Genomic DNA, 26,667 nt, shown 5'->3' on the forward strand with positions numbered 1-26,667 from the left:
AACCTTAACAGTCACTAGCACCAGTGACATTACCTTGCAACTTTGGAGTAAAATACTGCGTGAAAAGCAGAAAAATGTGTATTCTCAATATAATAATTACTAGTCTAACGTCTAGTCAAATGTCTATTAAGCTAGCAACAGCTTGACAACCTAACCTAAAAATGAAACTTACCAGCAAATGTATTCTAAACCGCCCTCGCAGTGTCACAACATGGCTTTGTAACCTCCGGTTTGACTGCAATTGACTGATCGTCACGTACAACGTCCGACATCCGAATACGAGTCATAGCCCAGGCAAATACCGACAGCACACTTTTAAATTATTTTACAGCGATACTCTTGTTGTACCTATCAAATCTGCATTTTATTAGGTTCTAGACTTTATTTATGCAGAACAAAGCAGGTATTGAACTGCAATCACACCTGATGTTATGTGAGATGAAGTCTAGGATGGTACATGCCTGCCCTGTAAGTGCCTTTCACTCTCGCCTCGAAGAGGTTGCATGTTTTAAAGAGGAGATACCTATTCCATAGGTTCAATTAAAAACAACATTGATTTTTCAATTACTTCATGAAGAGGACATAATCAAAAGAAAAAAAAAGCAGACAAGACGAAAGCCAGAATCATGAATGAGTAGCAGGCTAGGAAACTTGGCATCACTCTAGCTTGAGTCTGGTCGGGAATACTATATCTAATCTATATGTATCTCCTCTACGAATCAATATTACGACGATTATGTCGTCGTTTCTAATCAGATAATTACGGAGGCGTTGCGAACTGGCTGTTACCCACAAAGCTGTGGCAGCCAGCGGCTGTGTCCGGATCGTCGACACTATGTCAGCCAGCGCGACATGCCCCGACATGGCGACGGCTCTCTGCACCCGTGCACGCCTAATGCGCGTCTTGCTTCGTTATAATTATCTGTAATAACAACGAGTAAATTGTGAACAGTGTAATCTAAGAAAAATATTGTAAATTTGTTATTATATTTTTAGGGAAACGTAATTTAATTAAAAGCACAAGTAAAACGGAGTTCTTAAAAAAGTACCCTACCAAACTTGTAATATCGACAAAAAATCAGACTACATTTTTATAGCAAAAAAGTACGTATTGCATAAACACTACTAAATAAGCAGCCGCAGCGTTTAGCTTGATATGCTGTCGTCTTTATGATTGCCGGGTCAAGAACTCAACTAACACGCAAGTTAAAAAATGTTCAAATAAATAGTTCTACGGGCTGCACTAACCAAATAATTTCTGCTAGCTTTTCTGACTACCCCCGTTAAGCAATAAGGGCTATCTAGACTGGCTGTTCCTCACGGGCTGTGGCACGCAGGCTGCTGTCGAGTTGGCGTCAGTGTCAGGCGGCGTGACACGCGAGATGTCACATGCTATCGGCTTGCATCTGCATCTGAATCGCGCGTCGCGTCATGTGTCACTTCTAATTATGCATCTAGAACAAAGTAGAGGATGATTCCGTGGAGGGTAGTTGAACGGGAAGCATGGTCGATCTGTTTTAATGGTTTCAATTTATTATTTAATGGACTTTAGTGTACAAATTTGGTGTTATTTTGTGTTCTAAAGTGCAGTGAAGTGATAAATTATAAAAAACATTGAAATACTTCGAATTTGAGCGCGCATCGAGTGTCGAGTGGGTTGTCGTATGAATAACCCGCTTTGGACCCGGTGGCGTCTTGAAACCTGCTTACGGGCATACTTAACTCCACGGAATCCATGAAAAATCAATAGAACTGAAACACCCACGTTCTATTGATAACTATGTCAATTTTCACTCGACATTGGCAGAAATAAACCTCCCAGAGAGGTTTGGTTGCCATTAAAAAAAAAAAACAATGTAGAGTCATGGAAAGGGCCAAAGTGAAATATAAAAAATTAGGTTCCGATCTTTATTTCTCCTGTTATTACCAATGAGGGATTTCGCGATTGAAAAATCGGCCAGATGGCAATACGTAGACGCGAGGTCCAAATGCTGCATGATTGGTTATTTTTGACATGACATTGACAGATATGTCAAAATCCACCAATCATGCAGCATTTGGACCTCCCGTCTACGTATTGCCATTTGGCGGATTTTTCAATTGCGAAAACCCTCATTAAAGGATGTGATGGAAAATCAAATGGAAAGCACCTTTTCGAAGCTGTGTTTAAACCGCAGAACATTGCCTATTAAAATAATTAATTTCCAAAGGGATTCCCATTTCAATCTCAAACAAATAGTAGGTATCAGTGAACGGTACTGGGTATCAAATTAATGTTACTAGTTGAATGTTACCCACTTACAAGTGTTCGATTGCACAATGCTTCCAAAAGTACTGATAATTTATGACTCGAGGAAGACTGACGAAAGACTGATAATTAAAGCCAGAACTGTCTCCTAAACGAATAGCTTCTTTCAAATTCAATTTATTTATTAGGAAATAGTAATTTCTATGAATGATTGACATGTCTTGTACTTATTTCGCATCAATGTTTATCGAGTGGTCGCCAATATATCACACTTGTCACGTCGTGCGCCGACTGCACCCGCTCATTTGTCGAACTCCGCGGCCGTTATTAAGCGTGGACCATACTGGAGTAGAGATTAGTGGGCTTGTGTGTGAAAGACGTACTATGTATTTACGAGTAGGTTAATATTTTCCTTAAAGTTCGTTCGTTTGTTCGTTTCAGCCGAAAGACGTCCACTGCTGGACAAAGGCCTCCCCCAAGGATTTCCACAAAGACCGGTCCTGCTCCGCTCGCATCCAGGCACCTCCCGCGACCTTCACCAGATTGTTCTTAAAGTATTTCAACCAAATTTATTTATTTCAAGGCACAACCACAATTATTACAATTATTTCCACTACTAGACAAAAGTCTCCTCCTAGGACTTCCACAACCAACGGGGTTGTTCTGCTCGAATCCAGGTGCCTCAATCCACCAAGAGAGAGGCCTCGTACATTTTTTAAAGTAAAATTAATATTAAAATAAAATAACAAAAAAACATAACCCTCCTTCTGGCGCAGTCGGGTAATAAAAATGTAATAAAAGAAAAATTTTACATTCAATAGCGTGTACGATAATAGCCGCAAAGTTAAGAGAAACTGTGTTTATTATTTATTTATAAAGATTTTTTAAAGTTTGTTTATTTACGAATTTTTCTCTTGCCGAGTATCTCGACAATGCCATAGGTGTTCAAAACACAGAACATTATAAAACGAATGTACTGTGTTTTAGCCAGCTGTGTGCTGTGTTCGAATTATCGCAGCTGTGGCGCGGTAGTTAATATTCATCGCATATTACTTTGCGCCGTTTTTTGTTGAAAACAATTTGCGAATCGGTGGAAGGAAACAAATAAGAATGTTCGCTGTGTAAGTCAACAAATAACATGTTTTGTGTCGTTACTGGATAACGAATTGTGCATTTTATTGTTGATTGGGAGTATAACTTAAATATAGCTGCTATAAAGTTACACAAACGTTTTTTTAACACTCTACAAGGGTTTTAAAAACTTATTTCGTCCTCCCGTTGTAAGTTACTTGATTTATTCATTGTTGTATTTCCTATTACACTATATCAGTTGATTTTTCTATGACACTAGCTTTTGCCTGCGGCTTTTACCTTATGGCTTTTATAGATCTATGTCTAAGGTGATATGACGGTTCCAACGGAAGTACATCTGCATCACCTACGTAAAATTTCTAAATTCTCATTTAAGTGACTGTAAGGTTTTTAGTGAGAAATAAATGTTCTTTAAACCAGAAAGAATTCAGCTGTCATAGAGACTACTTCCGATGAAACAGACTCACAAAGTGACAAACGTTACCACCAAATAATATTCCTATGAAAAGCGTCGACTATTACAAGATTGCTAATGCCCGTTTTCACCATTAATCCCTAATTTTTAAGTGACCCCTATGACAGCAAAATTCCTGTTATTTGTTACGATAGGGGTCACTTAAAAATTAGGGATTGATGGTGAAAACGGGCATAAGTCTATTACGCGGACAATACATCCACTTCGTTGACCGCACGGGGCTTCATTTGAATGCTAGTATCAAAGCTAAAATCAATTATGCCCCCGAAGCACTTACGGCCGTCAGTCTGTATCGGACAGCAAGCATCGGTTTCACTGAAATTCAATCAGTAATCAACTGTCGACGGGATGCGTACTGCTCGGGACACACTGGTGATATTGTGACAGCCTAATGTTGATTTGTGACTGATAAGCCATGTATTCATTAGGCAACATTTGTTGATAAAAACTGTGTATAAACTGTTCATAAACAATGTTTCATAATGTTTAATCATCTCTGTAAACAGTTTATAAACAGTCCATAAACATAGGTGATGAAACATTGTTTATGATACATGTTGCCGTGCTCCCCGCTACGAGTGGAGAGCAAGTGTGGACGGCCAAGTTTCAGAAACCTGTGTTTATGGTAAACTTGTTTCACACTAGTCATAAACAGTTTATCAACAAATGTTACCTAATGAATACATGGCTATATACTAAACTTGTATGAAACAGCAACCAGCATTCTCTGCTATATTCGCATTTGGACTAGTATTAATTTTTTGTGAATTTTACGCATTCAACATGCGTTATAGTACACCAAAACAGGTTTTAAAACTACGAAAAGGCGTTAGGAGGTTTTTTTTTTACCTTTTGCTACTTATTCTTTATCAGTTTTTATGTAATGATCTGCAAGGTAGTTATTTGATCGCAAACGCTTCTGATGTTAAGTGAGATGAAGTCTAGGTTGGTACATACCTGCTAGACTTAATAGCTATTAACTCTGGTCTTCATTTAAACAGTCTTAATAGCAGAGCCTGTCAAGCTGTTATAGAAGAACTACAATTTTTCAAAATCTAGGCTAACATCATTTTGTAATATGCACATACATTGGCAATATTTTTAAAACTTAAGTCAGTGCAGTAGTATAGGGTTAAAACATGGAGTCATTAATTATGATATCATGTAAACAAAATAAATACTCGTATAAAGCTCAAGATACGTAATTTCATTAAAAAAATTCATTTTCCACAATGTACACACCGCCTAAACCTGTAACGGCAAAGTATTCCAGGCGCGGCTTACACACTCGCTCAAATGAATGTTTGCCTGCCTGATTGTCGTGTGTGCGCGCCTTTATCATAATGAGCCGTTTATATGAGGCCTTATTCAGATCCACGCAGCATCCGTGAATTATCATTCAGTCAGCGTACATTGCTGGTTTTGTTTTCTTGAAAATGCCCAAAGATCGTGTTCAGCTAGCGATGTATACAAAATTTGTGAAAGCGTCGAAATAGATGCTAAGGTTAGATGTTTTCTGGTACGGCAACCGAAATGAAACTTAGTTATGTAGAAGCACGTTTTCGGTGTAAAAAAAACCCGTATTGTTTGCCATGAAGCCCGCTCCGTTCTGAATCTATACGAATAATGTATTATAAACAAATAAAAATAGAGTGTTTTTCTGTTTATCCAATTTTTTTAAAAGCTCGTCTTATTAGATTGACGTGAGGTTATGTGTCTCGTATTAAAGCGATGTTTTGATACCAAGTTAGATAGGTGAGGTTAGACTTGGGTAAATATTATTCTTCTTTCATGACCGTGAGGTTTACAACTAAAATCAATACGTTATACCTATTACAAGTGACATTATTATAACTATATTGATCTGTTCATGACTCAGCTTGCCTCCTAAAGCGCGGTATCAAAATATTGAGAACAAAGCATATTTTTTAACGATATTTTGTTTTGTTTGTTTAAAAAAAAAATACCAATAAAGATTATAAGCAATTTGTATTGCACAAATTACTAAAAGTCCCGTTAGCCCCTCGTACTAAGCTAAATAAGCTTGTGTTATGAGTGGGCTCACCACAATTAGTCGAGCGGCGTTGGGATTCGAACCCGCGTTCGTCGGATCGCGAGTCGGTCAGTACGACCCCTTCACCGTTCGGCTATGGTGGCTATAAATATTATATTCTATTAAAAGTATGATGCCCTATCTAATCTCTAACATTTACTAATTAATGTTACCCAGAACCTATTTTAATTTTACTGTGAAGTATTTACAAAATGGTAGATTATGAAAATCATGGTGACTCAATCATGCAATGCAGTAACTGCACTGCAGAAAATAATTTCCCACTTGCGTGTTCTATGTGGGAATATGACACAGGTCAACAGTGGCCAATTATGAGAAATTTAGGGGTCGCTCTCTCTTTCTAATAAGTAAATCACGGTTACGTCAGAATCTTCAATAACTTTGTTCGTTTCAGCCAAATGACATCCACTGCTGGACAAAGGCCTCCCCCAATGATTTCCACAAAGACTGGTCCTGCGCCGCCCGCATTCAGGCACCTCCCGTGACCCTCACCAGATCGTCAGTCCACCTAGTGGGGGGCTTGACCACACTACATGAATGAATTTATGGATTATAAAAATATGACAATGTAAATGTAAATAATAAATCGACTAAAGAAATGTAATGATGTAATTGAATGTAATGTTAATAAAGAGTGAGCCTACTGACTTACCACTTGACAAAATGTATTTGCAGACCTGCATGCAGGTTGAATACTTGTACTAACATTTTTTGTAAGAACTTAACCTGTATTCTGGGAAATAAACGCATCTTATCTTATCTTATTTTATCTTATCTTACGTCTTCTGGCCCGTGGTTGTCACTCGGTAACTTTTCTCCTATTACTATGTTAACGAAAAAAATGTCTTTTGTTAAATATTTTATAGCACATTCTTCTCAAGAATGTAGGCTTGTACGCTACGCTTACTATTCGTTATTACCATCGCCCCACATAATAACACGCTTGCGAAGTTTCATTAATGTGTGTCAATAGACCGAGAGTATTAGAGTATTCCAGTTTAGGTCCCCGAGCAATTAGCACGGCGTCAACTAATACTAATGCTGACAAACAATCGGAGGCCTTAGTTATTGCTGTTTGCCTTCAATTTCGGCTGGAATTATTATTTTAGATAATAATATACAGGGTGTGTCGTAAATAGTGGTCCAAAGTAAAGGGGTCGATACACTGTACACTGAGGTACCACTTACCAGTATGAAAAAAAAAATTTTTTTTGAAATTGGTACCTTGCGTTACTTACATTAAAATGTATTAACTAAGTATACCAATATTTTTTTTGACAAACTGAATTTAAATAAGTAAACAAGTTTGTTTCGAAATTCAATACTAACTACTAGCAAATCGGTTGACTTTACCTTGACTTTTTGAACACTCTTTAACATAATAGATTTTTTTAAATACTGGTATGTGGTACCTCAGTGTACCTATAGTGTATCGATCCTTTTACTTTGGACCACCAATACAATAATTTTGACAATACCAGTGGATTGATTTGATACTAAGAATTTCATTTGGTTGTGATTTGGAAACCGTTTTTCTATAATTTCGTAGAACGATTCAAAAGAAAAAATTTATTGTTTTTCCGGGAGTTATGATTTAATGAATTTACCGAAGCAACATTTTTTTATTTACAACATTAAAATTTATGAGATGCGTTCATGCTTTTGTGCCAAAAAGCACTTGTATCACAAGTGCTTATAAAAGCAAAGAAAATGTCTAACATCTTGTTGCTGTTGCTTCAGCTCTTACAACTCAATAAGCATTTTGCAGAGTCGCTTACTAAAGAGACGGGTAAACACTTCACTTCATTTCATCGCCTCATAACTGCAGCTAACTTCCCTCCGCTCAAAATGAAGTTTGCTCAATGTTTACCGTTTCTCTAAAATTCCATCCGACGCTGCGCCTAGCTGTTTAATTTTGCACCCTTTACTCCGCCTCTAAAATTCCATAATATTATGTAAACGCATCTGCATACAGTACAACGTACTTTATTAAACGAATAATGTACGAAATACGGGAGCTACTCCTATGGTACGTAATGAGCAATTTCGTAGTAGCGGATGCTACGGCGTAGCGTCAGTCAGTCGTCGGCGAGAGAGCGCGTCGGCCGCCCGACCATGCAGCTACGACACTCGCGCTACGCTTGACGCTACGAGCTCGGAACTCGTAGTAGAAATTAATTCAATTACTTAGTGGTAGTAATATTAATAATAATAATAAATTAAAATAATAATTGTTGCCAAATTGTTGTAGTTCCTATGTGATTGTGTTTAGAGCGTGTTATTCAATGTCCATTCGCCTGTAAGTTTTTCAAAGTGAAACAAATGTTCAAGATGAAAAGGATTTGTCATCTCATCTTCCGCTTGCTCTTCCTACTTGACGGTGAGTTCACATTTTAATCATGGAATGTGCCTTAATTAATCAAGGATTACGTCGACAATTATCTGCTGTCATAAATATTATTTAAAGCTTGGATTTCAAGATATGTTATGAACTTCTTCATGACTAAATTAAGTACGGATTCAAGTAATGATAAAATTATTTTTTATACATACTTACTCGTACATAAAAGCTCATAAATATTATTTATTTTGAGCACAGTAATAAACGTGCAATATTGGAGTGAGTCAAGTTTAAATGAAATTGTTATCTGAACTCGAATTAATTAGTTTGTTCTAGCAAACCATGACTGACGAGCTCTAAAACAACTTTAATCTAATTAAAATCATTTGCTCACTTAGTTGGCTTGAACCCAAAGTGGGAACATTAAAATTACAAAATTCAAAGGACATTGTCAGAAATCGCCTAAAAAACCGCCCAAAAACATTAACCCATCATAATTATTTTCTAATTTTTTTAATACATTAAGCACCCTTTCATTCTAATGGACACTTAAGCATTGAAAAATTAAATAAATAAGTCTTTTAACGTTTATTCTATAATACTATTACAACTTCCGGACGTTTTGGTGCGTGGCATGGTCTAAAACCTATCAAGTTCCATAATTTTTGCCGATAAAATCTGTACGAGGCATTACCGTACTTTATTGCTGGGAGTCCATGTATAGTGATGTTCCTGCGGCCATCATAGACAATAAAATATCGATTTTGAAAATAAAATAAATCGATTAAACTGCTTTGAAGACTAGATTTGCGTTAAAAGCTAAAAAGATATTGACACTATTACAAGAAGCTATCTAAAGTGTCCAACTGGTCGAAGGTCGTAAATAAAATAAAAATAATTAGGACCATAAACTGATATTCATGGTATCATAACTGTAAAAGTATCAGAATCCGATGTTGAATCCAATGCCAGTTGAAGTGAGAGAAACATATATCAACCTCGTATAGTTGCCAGTCTCTCATAATCTATGCCAATGAGGGTTTTCGCGATTGAAAAATCCGCCAGATGGCAATACGTAGACGTGAGGTCCAAATGCTGCATGATTGGTTATTTTTGACATGACATTGACAGATATGTCAAAATCCACCAATCATGCAGCATTTGGACCTCGCGTCTACGTATTGCCATCTGGCGGATTTTTCAATCGCGAAAACCCTCATTCATAGCACATGTATAATAATAGACCAAATGAACTTTTATAGATTGTGAAAGAGAAGATAAAGATTTTATTATTTTATTAAAATCTTGCCACGAGGTAGTTTTTCAGTAGAAACCAGGATTGGATAATCGCTACAGGCAAGTATCAGAACATTTTATAAATATTTTTAATCGATTATATCCTTGTGAATCGTTTTAATAAATTGTCATTTTACTTTTTCAATTAAAACTTTTTCAATCCCTAGTCTTGTCAAACTGTCATAATGTCAACAAATTATAAATGTCACGTCAGTTGACTCAATTTCAGTCTTCTGTGCATTTATTGTATTTTTATTTCAATGAAATAGTGCTAAAGGGTTAGTACTAAAAGTGAAAGCCTTTTTTCAGAAAGAAAACCAATGTGGTGTCCTTATTATTCATACTGTTTGAAAGTTACAAGTCAGTGATACAGAGTTGCCGCCATTATAACTCCGTGGTGATACCATACCAAAGAAGAAGTTTTCCTAAAAACTTGTGTTATTTTTATATGTGATCAAATAAAAAGGATTAATTCTACTGCTCAAATGGAATAACTTATCCCAAGAGACCGAATATAAAAAAAAAACCTCTCCATAGAAATTATCACCATCACGAGGATGTGAATTTTTTTGAGAATTTGATATTGGTCCTGTAAGAAAAGTAGTTGTATTTCAGTAGTAGAATCAACCCTTCTTGTTTCATCAGCAAGAGTAACTATAAAAACGCCCTGTAGGTAGGTATTATTAAGCTGAAGAGTTTGTTTAGTGTCAAAGACTGTCACACAGTGTAACTTAAATTGGCATATTATGATAATGAACATAAAAACTTAAATAAATATTTATGTTAATATTTTTTCTATTTATTTATTTTCCCAAAGCTTCAAAGTGACAGCTGAAACAGCAATACTGTTGTAAAACTAAACTTAGAACAAACTGTTACAAATATTTTACAAATTAAAATAAAACCGCATGTTGCTTTACTTTCTCGTATAGGTAATAAATGTAATTAATGGCTAGATTATTAATGTTACTTTGTTACCCTCAATAGTGAGGAGATCTTATAAAATGGTAACCCTGATTTTCATTGTCATTCAAGTGCTCTTTCTTCGCATAGGCTTCTGTGATTTGGCCAAGGGCCACACACATTGCGATAACATTATGCGACATTGATTTGACAGCAGCAGAGTGAAGTCTTGCGACTTTGCAAAATGATACCCTGTAATCGTAGCGCATATAGACATAGACGGGGCGGGGCACATATCTCGTAGAGCTGATGGCCGCTGGGGCAGGAAAGTTCTTGAGTGGCGACCACGAGCCGAAAGACGTAGCGTGGGCAGGCCTCCCACTAGGTGGACCGACGATCTGGTGAAGGTCGCGGGAGGTGCCTGTATGCGAGCGGTGCAGGATCGGTCTTCGTGGAAATCCTTGGGGGAGGCCTTTGTCCAGCAGTGGACGTCTTTTCTTCTGAAACGAACGAACGAACGATACGTATTACCACTATTTACCAGACATTACTATTTATTGTATACTCGCCGGATTACACGTAGGAGCACGCGCGTTACAGCTTCGGCCTTGTATTATTATAAGATCTTGTTCCGCCATTTTTCGAACTTCCTCCGTGAGGATATCCCCGCCGAATTCTATGATAAACCTATCAAAAGTCATATTCTGCAATGTCAAAATTAATTTGCCGAAATTCGCCGAGCCAGCTATGTCAAATAATATTATTAGGTGTCAAACAGGATACGTTCAGAAATTAATATTACGATTTTAAAGATATGACAAGACAACTTTTTATTGACGAAGTTGCTGGGACAGCTAGAAACTATTTTTTTTCCGGCACTTTAAGAAAATAATAAATGAATGAAAACGCAGCGTGGGACGTCCACCCACAAGGTGGACCGACGACCTGATAAAGGTAGCGGGAAAGCGCTGGATGCAGGCCGCTACCAACCGTGCGATGTGGAAGTCATTGGGGGAGGCCTATGTTCAGTAGTGGACGTCCTGTGGCTGAAATGATGATGATGATGATGATGATGAAATGAATGAAAATGACAAATCTTCGAACGTGTATAATACCGTGCCAAAGTAATCATATAATTTTGGCACCTTAATAACTATTGCCGTTTTTGTTGTAAAGATCATGCAGCGCTACTTGCGGATATTATTGGAAAGAAAACTATGTAGGCTCTAGATCTGAAGCCGCTTTAACGAACACGAAGTGCTCATACAATGCGGCGTATTTTCTTCCAGTCTTTAGTCAGGACTTTAGTCGAATTAAAACCCCGGTTGAACGTGATATAGCCGCACTAGAATACGGTGCTTTTTTGCATTTCGTTCCGGTGTCGACCGAATGTTATCACGATGTATGTGGCCCAGGGGTTACTGTAGCCGCTAAGGTTTGAAACTTCTTGCTTAAAATATTGTAGTCTTTGGCATAGACTACGACGGTAGTCATGGAGATAGGAGTTTGTTATCTCGTGTCAGATGTAAATGGTGAAAAGAAAACTCATGATTCGTGTTATTTTTATGCAATATGTAGGTATTTTATAAAAGTGGAACCCCGAGTGATCTCCCAAACCCATTCTATTATTATATACGATTCGGCTTCGATATCTATAATACAATAGGAGTTTATTTCATGTGTCAGATGACAAGGGTGGAAACAACCTACGATTCATGTTGTTTATTTACGTGCAATATGTGGGCATATTATAAAAGTGGAATGCCGAGTTGTATTTCTAAAACTTGTTCTATTATTTTATACTATTTGGCTGCGACTCGGCGTGACGACAATACAAAACATTTTTCGCGAATCGGTGTTCATACATTCACACAATACAATCAATGTGATTTAGACGCCATGTTGTCATAAACGACATATTATAAAATCGCTGTGATTTAATATTCATAATCATTAATTTTATGGCAAGTGTCCATCAGGAATCATTGTTCTTACACACAGAATTGTATTATTTCGCTTTCGGGTAGTAATATGTCAAAATTGTTGGTTCTTAGGCGAACAATGTATGGAGAACGAACATTGTCCTTTAAGAACTGTTTTAACTGAATAAATAAAATAATTTGCGTTAGTGGGAGTTTGATTTGAAAAAAAAAACTCCAATAATCTTTATTCCTAAAATGCCGAGTTAGAAAGCCTCTCTTTTAGCTACAAAACTATAGATATTTTTTATAGAGTTTGATTTATGTTCTAGGATATTTTTGATAATTTTTTAACTTCTGGAATATCATAAACTACGAAACCTTTTTAAAGATTAAACAAAAATGACATTAAACGAAGAAAGAGCATGATGCATTTATTGAAAAACAGGAATTTTCGTTCAGTTCTCGGTTTTTTCTGAGAAAATTATGTAATTACATTATTATTAATGATGCGGCGATGTATTTGGGTTTAAAATACCAAACATTTTCTGTAAGAGCAGATTAAAACTATACTTTTAATTGTTAAATTACTATTACGTATGCAGCCTATTTTAGAAAAAGTTTACCTTTTTGTTTAGTTGTGAATTCAGTAATTCAGTATCAATAATCCCTATTTCAGAATATCACATAGGTAATTTAATTTTGTTAATCTGAACATTTTTTTTTACTTCAACAGTACCTAAGGCTTATGTTTAGGTTATTAAAAACTGAAAAAAGATTTTTGAAGTACTTAGACTTGAAATTATGGTTTTCACTTAATATGTAAAATAATAATCGATTAAAACACAAAATGAAAATAACAAATTAATGAAAATCATGTTACACGTGTAAAAATAATTTTGTCATATGGGTAGTTAGTAAGAAGTTTATAATAAACGACGAAAGCTTTTTTCTAATAATAGACTGTCTCAGTAACTACTCTCTTAAAAAGTCGTTCACTTGACGGTAGTTAGTCCCGGGCCCAAGTCCTTTGTTTACCTTTATTATCCCGGGATAAACAATAATCTTTCCCGGGATATCAGACCTTAATTATTCGGCAGCCGAACCCAAAATGGCGGTAAACACTTACCTTACATTGTGATTAATACTGAATATAAGATGCATGAAAGGTTGCAAATTGAAGGGTTTGGAGATACAATTCTGAGATAAACCTGCCAGTGGAGGCGTTTTGATTCAAAAGGGACTGTTATATACTTTGCGATACTCAAGATGATAAATTGAATAAAAAAAATGTATTTGATTTGATTTTGAAATTATTTATTATTGTAATTGCTTCACATATTGAATAGGTTTGATAAAAAATATTGAAGTACGATTAAAAAATCGTTACGGTTCTTGTGTTTCGGTTTCAAGCGATATTAATGCAATGGCTATTTGGATGAGTCCATGTTTGAACTAATTATTTACAGTAGGTAATACATATAATGTTAAGGTCTGGATGCGGGCGGTGCAGGACTGAACGTCGTGGAAATCCTTGGGGGAGGCCTTTGTCCAGCAGTGGAAGTCATTTGGCTGAAACGAACAAAATATTGTGTTAATCTTGTTAGTTTATTCCGACTTTTTACTTACACTTTTATATCTATACGACGTAGTATGGTGCGTTATATTAAAAACTAGCGGCTGTCCACAACTTCGTACGCATGGACACCGTTTTACCCCCCTTAAGGGTTGAATTTTGCTCGGAAATTATTCGAATTTTTCTCACCGTAAAAACCATCCTTAGCGACTTCAACGAACATTAAAAAAATTGGTAAAATTGGTTCAGGCTTACCAACACATTTTGCGATTCTATTTATAGTATAGATTAAATATTATATTTCAAACAAACATGTATAAGTTTTATATTACGTAGTTATTAGACACACTATACCTATACAAATTCCTCATCACCCTGCACTTATCTACAGCCAGCTGAATTAGATGTCGCGGTGTAAATGAGCTGGCCGGCTCGAGGCCGCGAGCCGCCGCGCATACGAAAGGAGGGCCAGGGACCGTCATGTTGTGACTGTGCATATTTAAATCAGCCTTAATACTAACAACCTATCTACCTACCTTGTGAATCTAAATATACAGGGTGTTCCAGAATGGGTGAATCAAACTGCTAGGGGAGGTAGCTCTACTAATGTACTATACATTAGTAGAGCTACCTTACTATTATTATGTATAGTACATTAGTAGAGCTACCTCCCCTAGCAGTTTGATTCACCCATTCTGGAACACCCTGTATAACTCAAAGGACACTGACTGACTGACATAGTGATCTATCAACGCACAGCCCAAACCACTGGATCGGGTTGAAATTTGTCATGCAGGTAGATGTTATGACGTAGGCATCCGCGGGTAAACGGGATCCACGCGTACGAAGTCGCGGGCGGCCGCTAGTGTACACTAAAAATGGTTTAGTTAAGGTACAAGTCCAAGATGGACTGCTGACCGCAAACTGCAAGCCGCAACACGGTTTCTATGAAATTGCTATGAAATGCGGTCAACCGCAACCCCTAGCGGTAATGTCGCCTGCGGTTGCGGTCTGCAGCTCATCTTGGACTTATACCTTAACTGTTAGACTGGTTTTAGTGTCACGCGGACTGTCAGTGCGGATCGCTCCGCACAGCCGATGTGTATGAACTGCTAGGGAGCGGAGCGGTTCCTCCGGACCGCATTACTCTAAAACGCTCCCTAAAAGTTCATACAGATTGGGTCCGCACCGGACGGTCCGCGTGACACTAAAACCAGCCTTACACAAAAAAATTACTGGCGAACTAGAGGTTACTACCTACTAACTTTGGTTATGAGGAATAAAATGTTGTTTAAAATAAAGAAACATACACAGATAAACCTGGTTTGGTTTAGGTTAACACTCAGTCCGCAAGTCACTTTTTTGTGTAAGCAGTACCTAAACCATTTTTTTCAGTGTAGGTGTTTGAAAGGCGAGGAAAATTAGACAGTGTTTAGAAATATCTCGGTACCTAACTTGGTAGTTGAAGCTACCAATCATATTGCTTATTTTTAAGCTGTCAAAACGCTATAAAAATATTTTGAAATGAAAATTCTTGTTCTATTTATTGAAATATCGATTTCTGGAGCTTAATTGCAAATAAATGATTATGATTATGATTATTAAATGAAGCGTTGTATAGAAGTTGTGACTACCAATTCATTAGCTGACTGTGTCAACTATTCAGTACAAAGTAGTTTTGTGTGTATTTTTAAGTACCTACTACGTAAGATTTAATACAGAAACAAAAGTTCTGGCGTAACAAAATTGAACTTTAATTCAATTAGTTAACACAACTGAATCGGCCTTTATCAATATCCACAAAGATAAAGCCTTAATAGCCCGCAAAAGAAATGAATGCTGAAAAACAATGGCCGTACATCTAACGGAGTTTTCTGTGTCATTCCACACAACGGAGCGAACAATTTCATAAGCGATAACTGCACGAGCTACCTATCTTCCAAATTTCTACTCTGCTGCTCGTTCCACTTGTCTTTCGCTTAATAGATTTTCCACTTTATTTCAAAGAACTAAACTCTATTTTAAAACGAGATATAAGGCTTTGAAGGCACTCCAGCTCGAAAGGGAATGCATTAAGCATCCTATATTACAGCGATAAATGCATTTCTCTCTATAAACAGAGTACATTTCTTTTTGTTTTATACGTAAAGCAAGTTATTTTTAACGAATCGTTTGTTGTGGCGAGAATCTCTCCGCAGACATTTAGCTGATAAACTGGAACTGGGGCGCTGGAATTTAGGATTTTTAAAAAACGACAAAGTTTCACAAGTAGCTGCGCCGACTTTGCGGGTGCAGTCTACTTAATACTTACTGCCTGCATAACATACTGGAAGACAAGTTTTAAAGCTGTGTTTGTAATATCATTTAATTATTTATGAATTATTTTGGTACCTAAGTATTGATTGCAGCAACAACGGTATGAAATACATCGTATTATGAATCTAAGTATATCTATAAAAGCGAAAGGTCACTGATTGACTAACTCACTCATCACGAAATCTCAGAAACTACAAGTGCTAGGAGTCTCAAATTTTGCATGGGGGTTCCTTTTAAAACGTAGGTGCTCACTAAGACGGGATTTTGCAAAATTCAACTCCTAAGGGGGTAAAACGAGATCCACGAAGTCGCGGGCGACCGCTAGTTATGAATATTTTTAATTTTCGCTACCCGGGCTGCCTACAAGATGGTCTTATAAGATGGGGAAAATTATAACATAAACTTGATATCTTTTCCCTGTCAATATTATTATTATGTATGACCCTGGATTTATAGCTTGTATCTAAGAGTAGTTAGCTACGTATCTATTACGGCATAAACTTTATAGCATGTGATGACCTATCTAGGCCTGTTTCTAGCCCAGAATATTGTTAATAGAGGCCTCGGCTCGGGTGACAACACCGGAAATTGACCGGAATCTACAGGCGCGCTTACGTAACGTACAGAATTCAATCCTTCGTTCACAAACGTTAATTAAACTAGAGTTTTCAAACCAGAAATTACCGAATCCCTACTGCGAAATATAAATGCGAAGAATAAAAAATATAACAACCGAATACCGACTTTAACAAAAGGAGGAGGTTGAAAATAACTCTTGTTTATGTCACCTCTTCACGCTTAAAATACTGAACCGAAGTGGAATTTTGTAAAGCAATCGTAATCATTTGACAGTTTATAACGTACGATTATTCTGTCACGCTTTGCTTAACTGACTTTATCGTACGTTATGAACTGTCAAATGATTACGATTGCTTTACAAAATTACACCTCTGATTCAGATGAAATTTGGTACAGGGATAGTATAAGAGTTAGGAAAAAACACAGGATAGTTTTCATCCCGGTTTTTTAATGGCGGACAGGTTAGCGATAGTTTTTCTATGACAGAACAAATTTCACACGGTCCAAGCCGCGGGCAATGGCTGGTATAAAAAAAAAATATGTAAAACACTTGATAAAGTCTTTCAGAAGTAAAGTGGAAAATGAAAAGCATATTCTGCGGGTAAAAGCTAGTGGCAGAAAGAACGGGCGTTGCGTGTATGACAGGCCGCCTGTCGGGTCGCTCTTGACGAGTGTATAATCTTATGCCGGCCTTTCGGGCGAGGACATAGAGAGCCGAGAAAGTCAGTTTTTTTGTACTAGTAATGTTAAATATTTACTTTATTATCATTACATTAGGGACTTCTTTACACCATATTAAATATTTTCAGTTTTTAACCCCTAATTGCTATTGCTTTAGTCATCGTCATTTAGTCAACGCATGATGTTTTCACCTATAATTAAGTTTGCATTTAACAAGTGTCACTTTTTATAGTTACTTTTGTGAAGCCTCAATGTAACCTTGTTGGTGTTCAAATAAATAAATAAAATAAAATAAAATAAATTCTTTATTATGCATTCAAATTTTGGGTTATGAAAACTGAAGACGAAACAAACTTTATCAGACTGACACCGTTTCAATTTATTTGCTGAAGGTCAGGCAGATAATTTTAATCTTATAATTTTTTATCAGTTCTGCGAAACGAGAATGTTGCTTACTTTTAAAGAAGGACTTTCATCTTAATACATAATTATTCTTATTTTTGAGATAAGACCGTGACCTAATAATAATAATAATATATGATATCAAAAGATAAAAATGATATTATATTAAATCCGAGTAAATATAGACCAATTACTTGCTTACAAACAATCTATAAAATAATCACGTCCTGTATAGCACATATTATATACAAACACACAGAAATTAATGAAATAATGACAGAGCAACAAAAAGGCTGCAAAAAGTACAGCCAAGGGTGCAAGGAACAGCTTACAATAGACTCTGTAATCCTCAAACAAGTTAAAAAACACAAAACTGATCTTTATTCCATGTACATTGATTACAAAAAAGCTTATGACTCTGTACCTCACAGCTGGCTACTTCAAATTCTGAATATTTACAAAATCCATCCTACAATAATACAGTTTCTACAAAATACTATGCAAACATGGACAACACAGCTTAGAATTAATTCAGATATAGGTACTTTACACTCCGACCCTATTCGTATCAAACGCGGCATCTTCCAAGGAGACGCGCTGAGCCCACTCTGGTTCTGCCTCGCTCTCAACCCGTTGTCAAATAACTTAAACTCTACAGATCTTGGATACTCACTAACATATCAGACGCACACAGAAACACTCACTGGAAAGCTAAGTCATCTTATGTACATGGATGACATTAAACTTTTTGCGGAATCGGAAAATGATCTCGAAGTGCTTGCAAATATCACTGAGAATTTTTCCCTTGACATTAATATGGAATTCGGAATAGATAAGTGCAAAATAAACTCCATTAAAAGCGGACAGAGATATCAACATTCTTATCAGCTAGACACAGGTGAGACAATTACGCCCTTAGATGAAAATGACACTTATAAATATTTAGGTTACAATCAATCCAACTTAATAGACTATAAACAAAGTAAAGAATACCTGAAGAAACAATTTAGAATCAGACTTAACGCTATTTTATCTACACAATTAAATTCTAGAAATTTGATCAAAGCTATTAACACATACGCAATACCTATTCTCACATATTCTTTTGGAATCATTAATTGGTCTAAATCCGAATTAAAGGCACTTCAACGCACCATACACACAAGTATGACAAAACACCGGAAGCACCACCCGCGGTCATGTGTACAGCGCCTGACGTTACCACGGATAGACGGAGGTAGGGGCCTTATTGACATAGCTAATTTACACGCAAAACAAATCACTAACCTACGAAGCTATTTTCACAATAAATCACAGACTTCATTGCTACATAGACTCATCTCAGATAATGATTGCAAGCTCACACCTTTGAATCTAAAAGATCAAGATGAACAAAATAGTGAAAAGCAGACCCACAGAGATACTAAACTACAGGATTGGATTAGGAAATCTCTCCACGGGAGGCATCTTCAAGATCTTCTCCACACTAACGTCGACTACAAGGCGTCGAACGAGTGGCTGAAGCGAGGAGAGCAATAGCTCTCCTCGCTCCGGGAATACCCGGAGACGGAGGGATTTGCTATAGCCATACAGGACCAAATCATAGAAACACGCAATTATCAAAAATACATAATTAAATTGCCAAACTTACAGAATGATAGCTGCAGACGATGCAATAGTTCTCCGGAGACGATACAACACATCACAGGTGCATGTAAGGCCATAGTTCAAACAGACTATAAACACCGGCACGATCAGGTTGCAAACATAATTCATCAAGCAATAGCCCAGAAATATAAACTACTAACATCAGCACCCACCCCATATTACAAGTACAACCCTGAAACCGTCTTGGAAAACACCTCTCACAAACTATATTTTGACCGTGCGATCCTTACCGACAAAACAGTACATTTTAACAGGCCAGACATAACTCTCATCGATAAAATCAATAAAACTGCACATTTAATTGACATTGCTATCCCTAATACTCACAACCTACAAAAAACAATAGCGGAAAAAATCTCTAAATATACAGACCTTAAGGACGAGATAACTCGTATGTGGAGATTAAATAAAGTAAGTATCGTCCCTATAGTTCTGTCCACAACAGGAGTCATTCCAGTACAGCTTGCCCCATCACTTAGAAGCTTGGACTTACCTGAATATATTTCCACACAACTACAAAAGGCCAGCATTCTAAACACATGCAGAATTGTCCGGAAATTTTTACAGTCTTCGTCAAATAATTAAGTCTCAATACTGCTCAATATATTTCTATTTTTAGTTATATTATTGTACTGGTATTCACTTGGTTTAGGCCCGTGAATACCATTAATACACCGATGTATAAGACATCGAGATACACAAAGTGTAAACAAGAATAATAATAATAATAATAAAAATTTTTATTCACCATAACAGAAATATGTACACAGTGTTAACAGAACTTAATACATAAGTATTTTAGTACAGTAGGTACAAGTCGGTAAAATGGCATGCCCCTGTCCTCTAAACTAGGATAGATCCTGTATCTTAGAGAACAGTGATTCCTCTGGAGACATTGTAATTACTTAAATTTAATTTTACATGTGGCTTTTATGTTATGCTTGCTGCTCACTATGTATGTGTGTGTGTGTGTGTGTGTGTGTGTGTGTGTGTGTCTGTGTGTGTGTGTGGCTGTGTGTGTGTGTGTGTGTGTGTGTGTGGCTGTGTGTGTGTCTGTGTGTGTGTGTGTGTGTGTGTGTGTCTGAGTCAAAGTGGAAGTGGGTTTGGGAATGTGTTATTGTTGTGTTGTATTTATATTAAAAGATTTTCAGTCTCATTGTAATTTAGAGCAAGTAATAGTTCCTTTACTACTCGTTTGACCTCGTGTGTGGTCAGAGAATAAATGTTCGTAGAGTTATTAATTGTATTATACAATTTAGAGCTTAAGGCTTTGTGCTGTCTTTTTGCCCACGACGTACGGCACCGAATCAGGGGGCACGCTCTCATTGCTCCCTTTCGCCGTGCTGCGATCAGGCGGTTGAACGGCAGAGTCCGGTGTCGGCGCAGAACCAAACGGAGAATAGCAAGTTGCCGCACTGTGAGAACTTTACAATCGGCGTACAGTTCTTTGGTTGGGAACATACGCTTCTTCCGGGTCATGACCTTGAGGACAGCACGTTGAGCACGTTCAAGTTTTATCAGTGCAGTTTTGTCAGCACCGCCCCATACAGGAACACAGTATGAGATGACTGACTGGCATAATCCAAGGTAGACGGTGAAAAGTGTGCTTCGGTCAGCTGAATTGCGAAGATTTTTAAAAATGTATATAAGTTTCCGAACTCTTTCCGTAGTTTTTTCAATTTGAACATGCCAGTCAAGTCCCGCGTCTACATGGACCCCCAGATACTTCATACTACTAACCAATTCTAGTGGTTTACATTGGCAAATGCCAGGGGAGTTTTCGTGACAAGTGTGGACAATCACGTGCTCGGAATCAGGGTCAAGGTTTTTAGATTTTGATATGTCAAATCGAACAAGCCGTGTTTTATCTAAGTTAAGGGTAAGTAGGTTAGTGGATAACCACTTCATCACAATCTTTATAGCATTTACCGCATTGATTTTGGCGTTCACCCAGCTATCACCATGAACCAAGAGTGCAGTGTCGTCTGCATAGGTAAATATACTACAGTTATGGAGTGACATACTGCACAGCTCGTTAATATAAATGATGAACAGAGTTGGCCCTAAAATGCTGCCTTGTGGAACTCCGTAAGATACGCGTTCTTCGCAGCTTGTCAGGGAACCAATTTTCACGCACTGGGTACGGTTGGTTAGGTAGCTTGCAAAGATGTCAAGGGGGGTGCCGCGGATGCCAATAGCTTCAAGTTTGGATAGAAGGATTGGGACAGAGACCGTGTCAAATGCCTTAGAAAGGTCCAAAAAGATGCCATAACACTTGTGCTTGCCGTCAACATTGCCAACTAGGGTTTCAACAAATTCAGACACTGCGTCTTCTGTAGATCTGTCGCTACGGAACCCAAATTGGTTATCAGACAGGATGCAGTGCTTGTTTAGGTAGTTTTTCAGCGAAGTGTTAATGTAACGTTCCAGAATCTTGGAGAAGGCAGTAAGTACTGAGATGGGCCTGTAGTTTGTGACACGGTCTCTGTCTCCCCCCTTATGGATTGGATGAATAATAGCCTTTTTGAAAGCTGACGGAAAGACTCCCTGGGAAATACAGAGATTAAAAATATGAGTAAGGGGTGGGATCAAGTTATTACGAGACTGTATAATAACACGTGCTGGAATATCATCCCAGCCAGTGGCACAGTCAACCCGTAGGTTCATTATCAGTCTTTCCACCTCAGCCTCGTCAAGTGGAAGTAAGGCGAAGGAATTGATAGTAGGAAACCTAGGAGAACTGTGATTGGGGCATATAGACTGGGCAGGAGACTGGATTTTTAAGGCTAGATTTTTACCAACATTTGCAAAGAACTCGTTTACAGCATTAATGGAACTCTTAGTGTCGTTGGCGATATAGAGCAGCTCATCAGGTGTTTTATGTAGGCGTTTAGTGTTTGTTATAGTTTTGACAACGTTCCACATGTCCTTGGGATAAGTCGCGCTTGTTGGTGTTATGTAAGATTTATTTAAAAAAATATCATCAATGTCAGTCAAGTGACACCATTGTTCTGTGTGATTGTATTAAATGAAAAAATTTAGGCTTGGTTGCACCATTAATTTATCAGTCATCAAAAACTGTCAAACTCCATATAAAAAAACACCGGTTATCGTTACAGTCACGGTTAAAGATAGGTGGTGCAACTCAGCCTTAGGCTAATGGCAAAAAAGTGGGTGTTTGTTCTACACACATAAAATATGTGTGTACTAGGAATCACGAAGATTCTAAGCCTGGTCCGTGAGCACGTAGAATTTTGTCCAGTGACCCCAAGCTACCCATCCTTACCACTCGCGCGTAATTATGTTGCTTTCGCGCTCGCACACTCACTGTGGGCGCGCGTCGCACAGTCGCGACAGCAATATAATTACGCGCGAGCGATAAGGATGGGTAGCTTGGGGTCATTGGACAAAATTCTACGTGCTCACGGACCAGGCTTTACTATTTTATCCGCTCCGCCTTTGATAGCGAGCAGTTCCAAGAGCCGGGAAAGGTCGTGGAATTGAATGCAAAGCGATGGCGGGCTCCAGGCCCGGCTGGTGTTTATGCGCCGTTAGACCGGTCTATTTGACCTCAGGGATGGCCCAATGTCGGTGGAACAACATCGATAGCCAAGAATACGAACATTTATTTTAAATAAATAATTTGTGTTGCACAAATCACTTACCATCAGGTGATCCGTCTGCTCGTTTGCCTCCTGTAACATAAAAAAAAAAAACTAAAAAGTCCCGTTAGCCCCTCGTACTAAGCTAAAATGCTTGTTACAAGTGCTTAAGTGGGCTCACCACAATAGTCGAGCGGCGGCGGGATTCAAACCCGCGTTCTCGAACTCGAATTACAAGTCGGCTAGTCCGACCCCTTTATCGTTAGAATTCATGATATAAGGACGGAAAATTATACAAAATACTTATATCACGCAATGAATTTTACCGACGATTTTAGGAGAAATATCTGTTGAAGTAACAGTTTGTGTTTAGGTGCTATAATAATACTCGCACTAGAAAAGAGTTGGAGAGTTCTGCTGTGAAGTTAAAGTAGGTGTAAAAACTTTGTCACCCCATTTCCTTAAAAGAATTGCAAAACGTCGTCAGAGGTCCTATCTAAAGCTATAACACAAATTGTTCTGAACTGCGTCCGTGAATGTGCCCCTAGAAACACTCGTAGAAACTAAATCTAATCTCATTTAAAACAGACGATAAAGTAAATTCAACGTCTTAACGTAACTTAAAAAACCAATCTCGTAGTATTTTTTTTACAGTTACTCATTATTTTTATTAAGGTATCGATAAAAATACTATAAGTTGGTTCGATAAAAGTCTATCGATAGCTCCAAACATATGTACCATCCTAGACTGCATCTCACTTAACACCAGGTGCGATTGCGGTCAAATACCTGCCTTGTCTAGCATAAAAAAAAAAAAAAAAAAAAAATAGTGTAATCACCTCCCTATCTCACACCCAAGTGATCAGCACTGCAAAGGGCCGGCCATCACGGCCTAAGGGCTCGTGTTAAGACGACGTCTCGCTAATAATAAACGCCCCGGCGTATTCTGTGGCGTAATCTTTAACGTTTGATGTCGGGGCTACGCCTCGGGCGCGAATGGGTGTTTTAATGGTACGGCTTTGTTGTCAGAGTTTACGGGGTTTTTATTTCTATGACAAACACGTTGTATATGCATGTTTAGTTATAATACTTTCAATTTACATAAAATCTATATCTAGCGGCCGCCCGCGACTTCGTACGCGTGGATCCCATTGTATCCCCTTAGGGGTGGAGTTTCGTAAAATCCTTTCTTAGCGGATGTCTACGTCATAACATCTACCGTATGCCAAATTTCAGCCCGATCCGTCCAGTGGTTGGGCTGTGCGTTGATAGATCACTATGTCAGTCAGTCACCTTTGAGTTATACAATATTTAGATTGTCCATTAGTTAGATGTTAGTCCCTCGAAAGCAAATAAAACAATAAAAAGAATCTCTCAAATCACAATTATTATTATGAATCGTGTCTGAAAATAGCTATTTCAGACGGCTATTAATTAAGTAAAAGTTTGAAGCTTCAAATAACCGAGTAACAGCGATGTTTCTTGTTTTAATTAATTAAAATTCACTAGCTTCTATTCGTGGCTTCACCTGCGTTGATTTTCACATGAAAGTGTCAAAACGGTTTAACTTTACTCTTGAAAAATGTATGTGTTAAAAGGAACCATTGCAATGCTTTAATTATTATTTCATCCTCTTCGATTTTTCGCAACTTAACTCACGATTAGGTACCAACTCTAAGGCTGGGTTGCATCATCTCTTTGACTTTGACAAACGTCGAAAATCTGTCAAACTCCATACAAAAAACGCCGGTTATCGTCATAGTTACGGTCAAAGTTAGGTGGTGCAACTCGGCCTTAAATTTAGTTTGTCTTTGTATCATATTTTACAAATTATTGTTTACGCGATGTAGGCATGAAACTTCAGCAGTCAGACTGAGTTACTTTCGTATTTTTAACACAAAATTCCACATTACAGCCTAGTCCGACTTTAGGCATAATACATCTTCGTTCTACCCTACGTATGAGTGTTAAGTTATAACTTATAAGTTACTCCATTATTGGAATGAACTGCGAAGTTCCAGAAAGTATTTCATAGCCCCGAGTAAGTTGCGAAGTAACTCATCAATACCGACCGGCTCGGGGAAGGGCGAGCATTCGCGGATTATTATGTTTGTTACTTATGTTACGTCCGAAGTGATTAATCTGGCTATTAATATTACCTTACAAAGTACTGTTTTAATACGCGTCGATTAGCTTATTAAGTTATTAACTTACTAAAGCAGGCAGCAAGGTTGTGGATTGGAGGCCACGGAAAACGCAGCGTGGGACGTCCACCCACAAGGTGGACTGACGACCTGATAAAGGTAGCAGGAAGACGCTGGATGCAGGCCGCTACCAGCCGTGCGATGTGAAAATCATTGGGGGAGGCCTATGTTCAGCAGTGGACGTCCTGTGGCTGGAATGATGATGATGATGATGAACTTACTAAAGTATGTTCCGTTCTGTCTTCTTAGATTTGATTAACTATCAAATCTAAGAAGACAGAATGTAACAAACTTTATTTGTAAAATAAGAATTTAAAATAAGCATAATGGAGACCTAAGTGAACAGAAGTTTGTCAATTAGGTTTCATTAGTCCAAAAGTCTATCCTGCTACTCAATTGTGACTCACTGAGCAACTAATTGCTATAAATGTGTTATTAATTGATTTATTGCCGAATTTGTTATATTTTTCTCCACAAGACCGTGTCCTTAGTGTTTGCACAACACTAAGGACTAATTAATTATGAAACAGTCTACAGCATGGTTCCATAACGCAATGATTTTTTAACCCGTACTATAATGATCATCATCATCATTTCGTCCACTGCAGAACATAGGCCTTCCCCAATGATTTCCATAATGACCGGTTGGTTGGCCTGCATGCAACGCCTGCTACTTTTATGAAGTCGTCAGTCCACCTTGTGGGTGGATATCCTACGCTGCGCTTTCTGGTACATAACCTCCACTTTAGAACCTCGCTGCCAGCCGTCGATTCTGACAATAATGAGAATAAACTTCACATCCATTAGGGAACTTGTCATTTTGTAACGGGTTCATGTGCTGTCTGTTCTGATGTACATAATGCTGTGCAAAATAGTAAATAAACACGATTTTTATCCCCTCATTCTTGGTATCCTTTTAGGTCGAGTGCGAGAGTCCGTATCGTAAACCGAATTCATTGAAATCGTTTTGGTGCGTGGGGCTTAACCTTGAGGCGTTTTATTTGTCAGCGATAAAAATAAAATACAAGCGTACAAAATACTTTTGTGTCCCTACCCTTCCTTGGAGTCTCTTATGTAGATTATCACGCTGTCTCCTTACATCCTCGTGTTTATGAAGACAATGCGCAATCCACTCAGTGCTCGATAGGGATGTGGTAATCGATTCTATTTTTTGCGATTTAAATCGATTAATATTTTTAGATTGAAAATAGACAACTTCTGGTTGAAAGCATCTTGGTAAAACATTTAAGAATTAAGATCTTTGTGATCTGCAGAAGAGTCGTTTTGAATC

General features: G+C 37.7%; 1 protein-coding gene across 1 annotated transcript in view; it reads left to right on the plus strand.

Moving 5' to 3' along the window:
• Positions 1 to 7,986: 7,986 nt before the first annotated feature.
• The window catches only part of LOC135084047 (uncharacterized), a 268,129-nt gene continuing 249,448 nt past the window's right edge, over positions 7,987 to 26,667 (plus strand). Inside the window, exon 1 of the mRNA XM_063978789.1 lies at positions 7,987 to 8,269. Within this exon, the coding sequence (XP_063834859.1) occupies positions 8,212 to 8,269 (58 nt within the window). The 5' untranslated portion in view covers positions 7,987 to 8,211. The remainder of the gene's footprint in view (positions 8,270 to 26,667) is intronic.

Source organism: Ostrinia nubilalis, chromosome 25 (genome assembly GCF_963855985.1).
Source record: "Ostrinia nubilalis chromosome 25, ilOstNubi1.1, whole genome shotgun sequence".
In the NCBI taxonomy this organism is placed as follows: domain Eukaryota; kingdom Metazoa; phylum Arthropoda; class Insecta; order Lepidoptera; family Crambidae; genus Ostrinia; species Ostrinia nubilalis.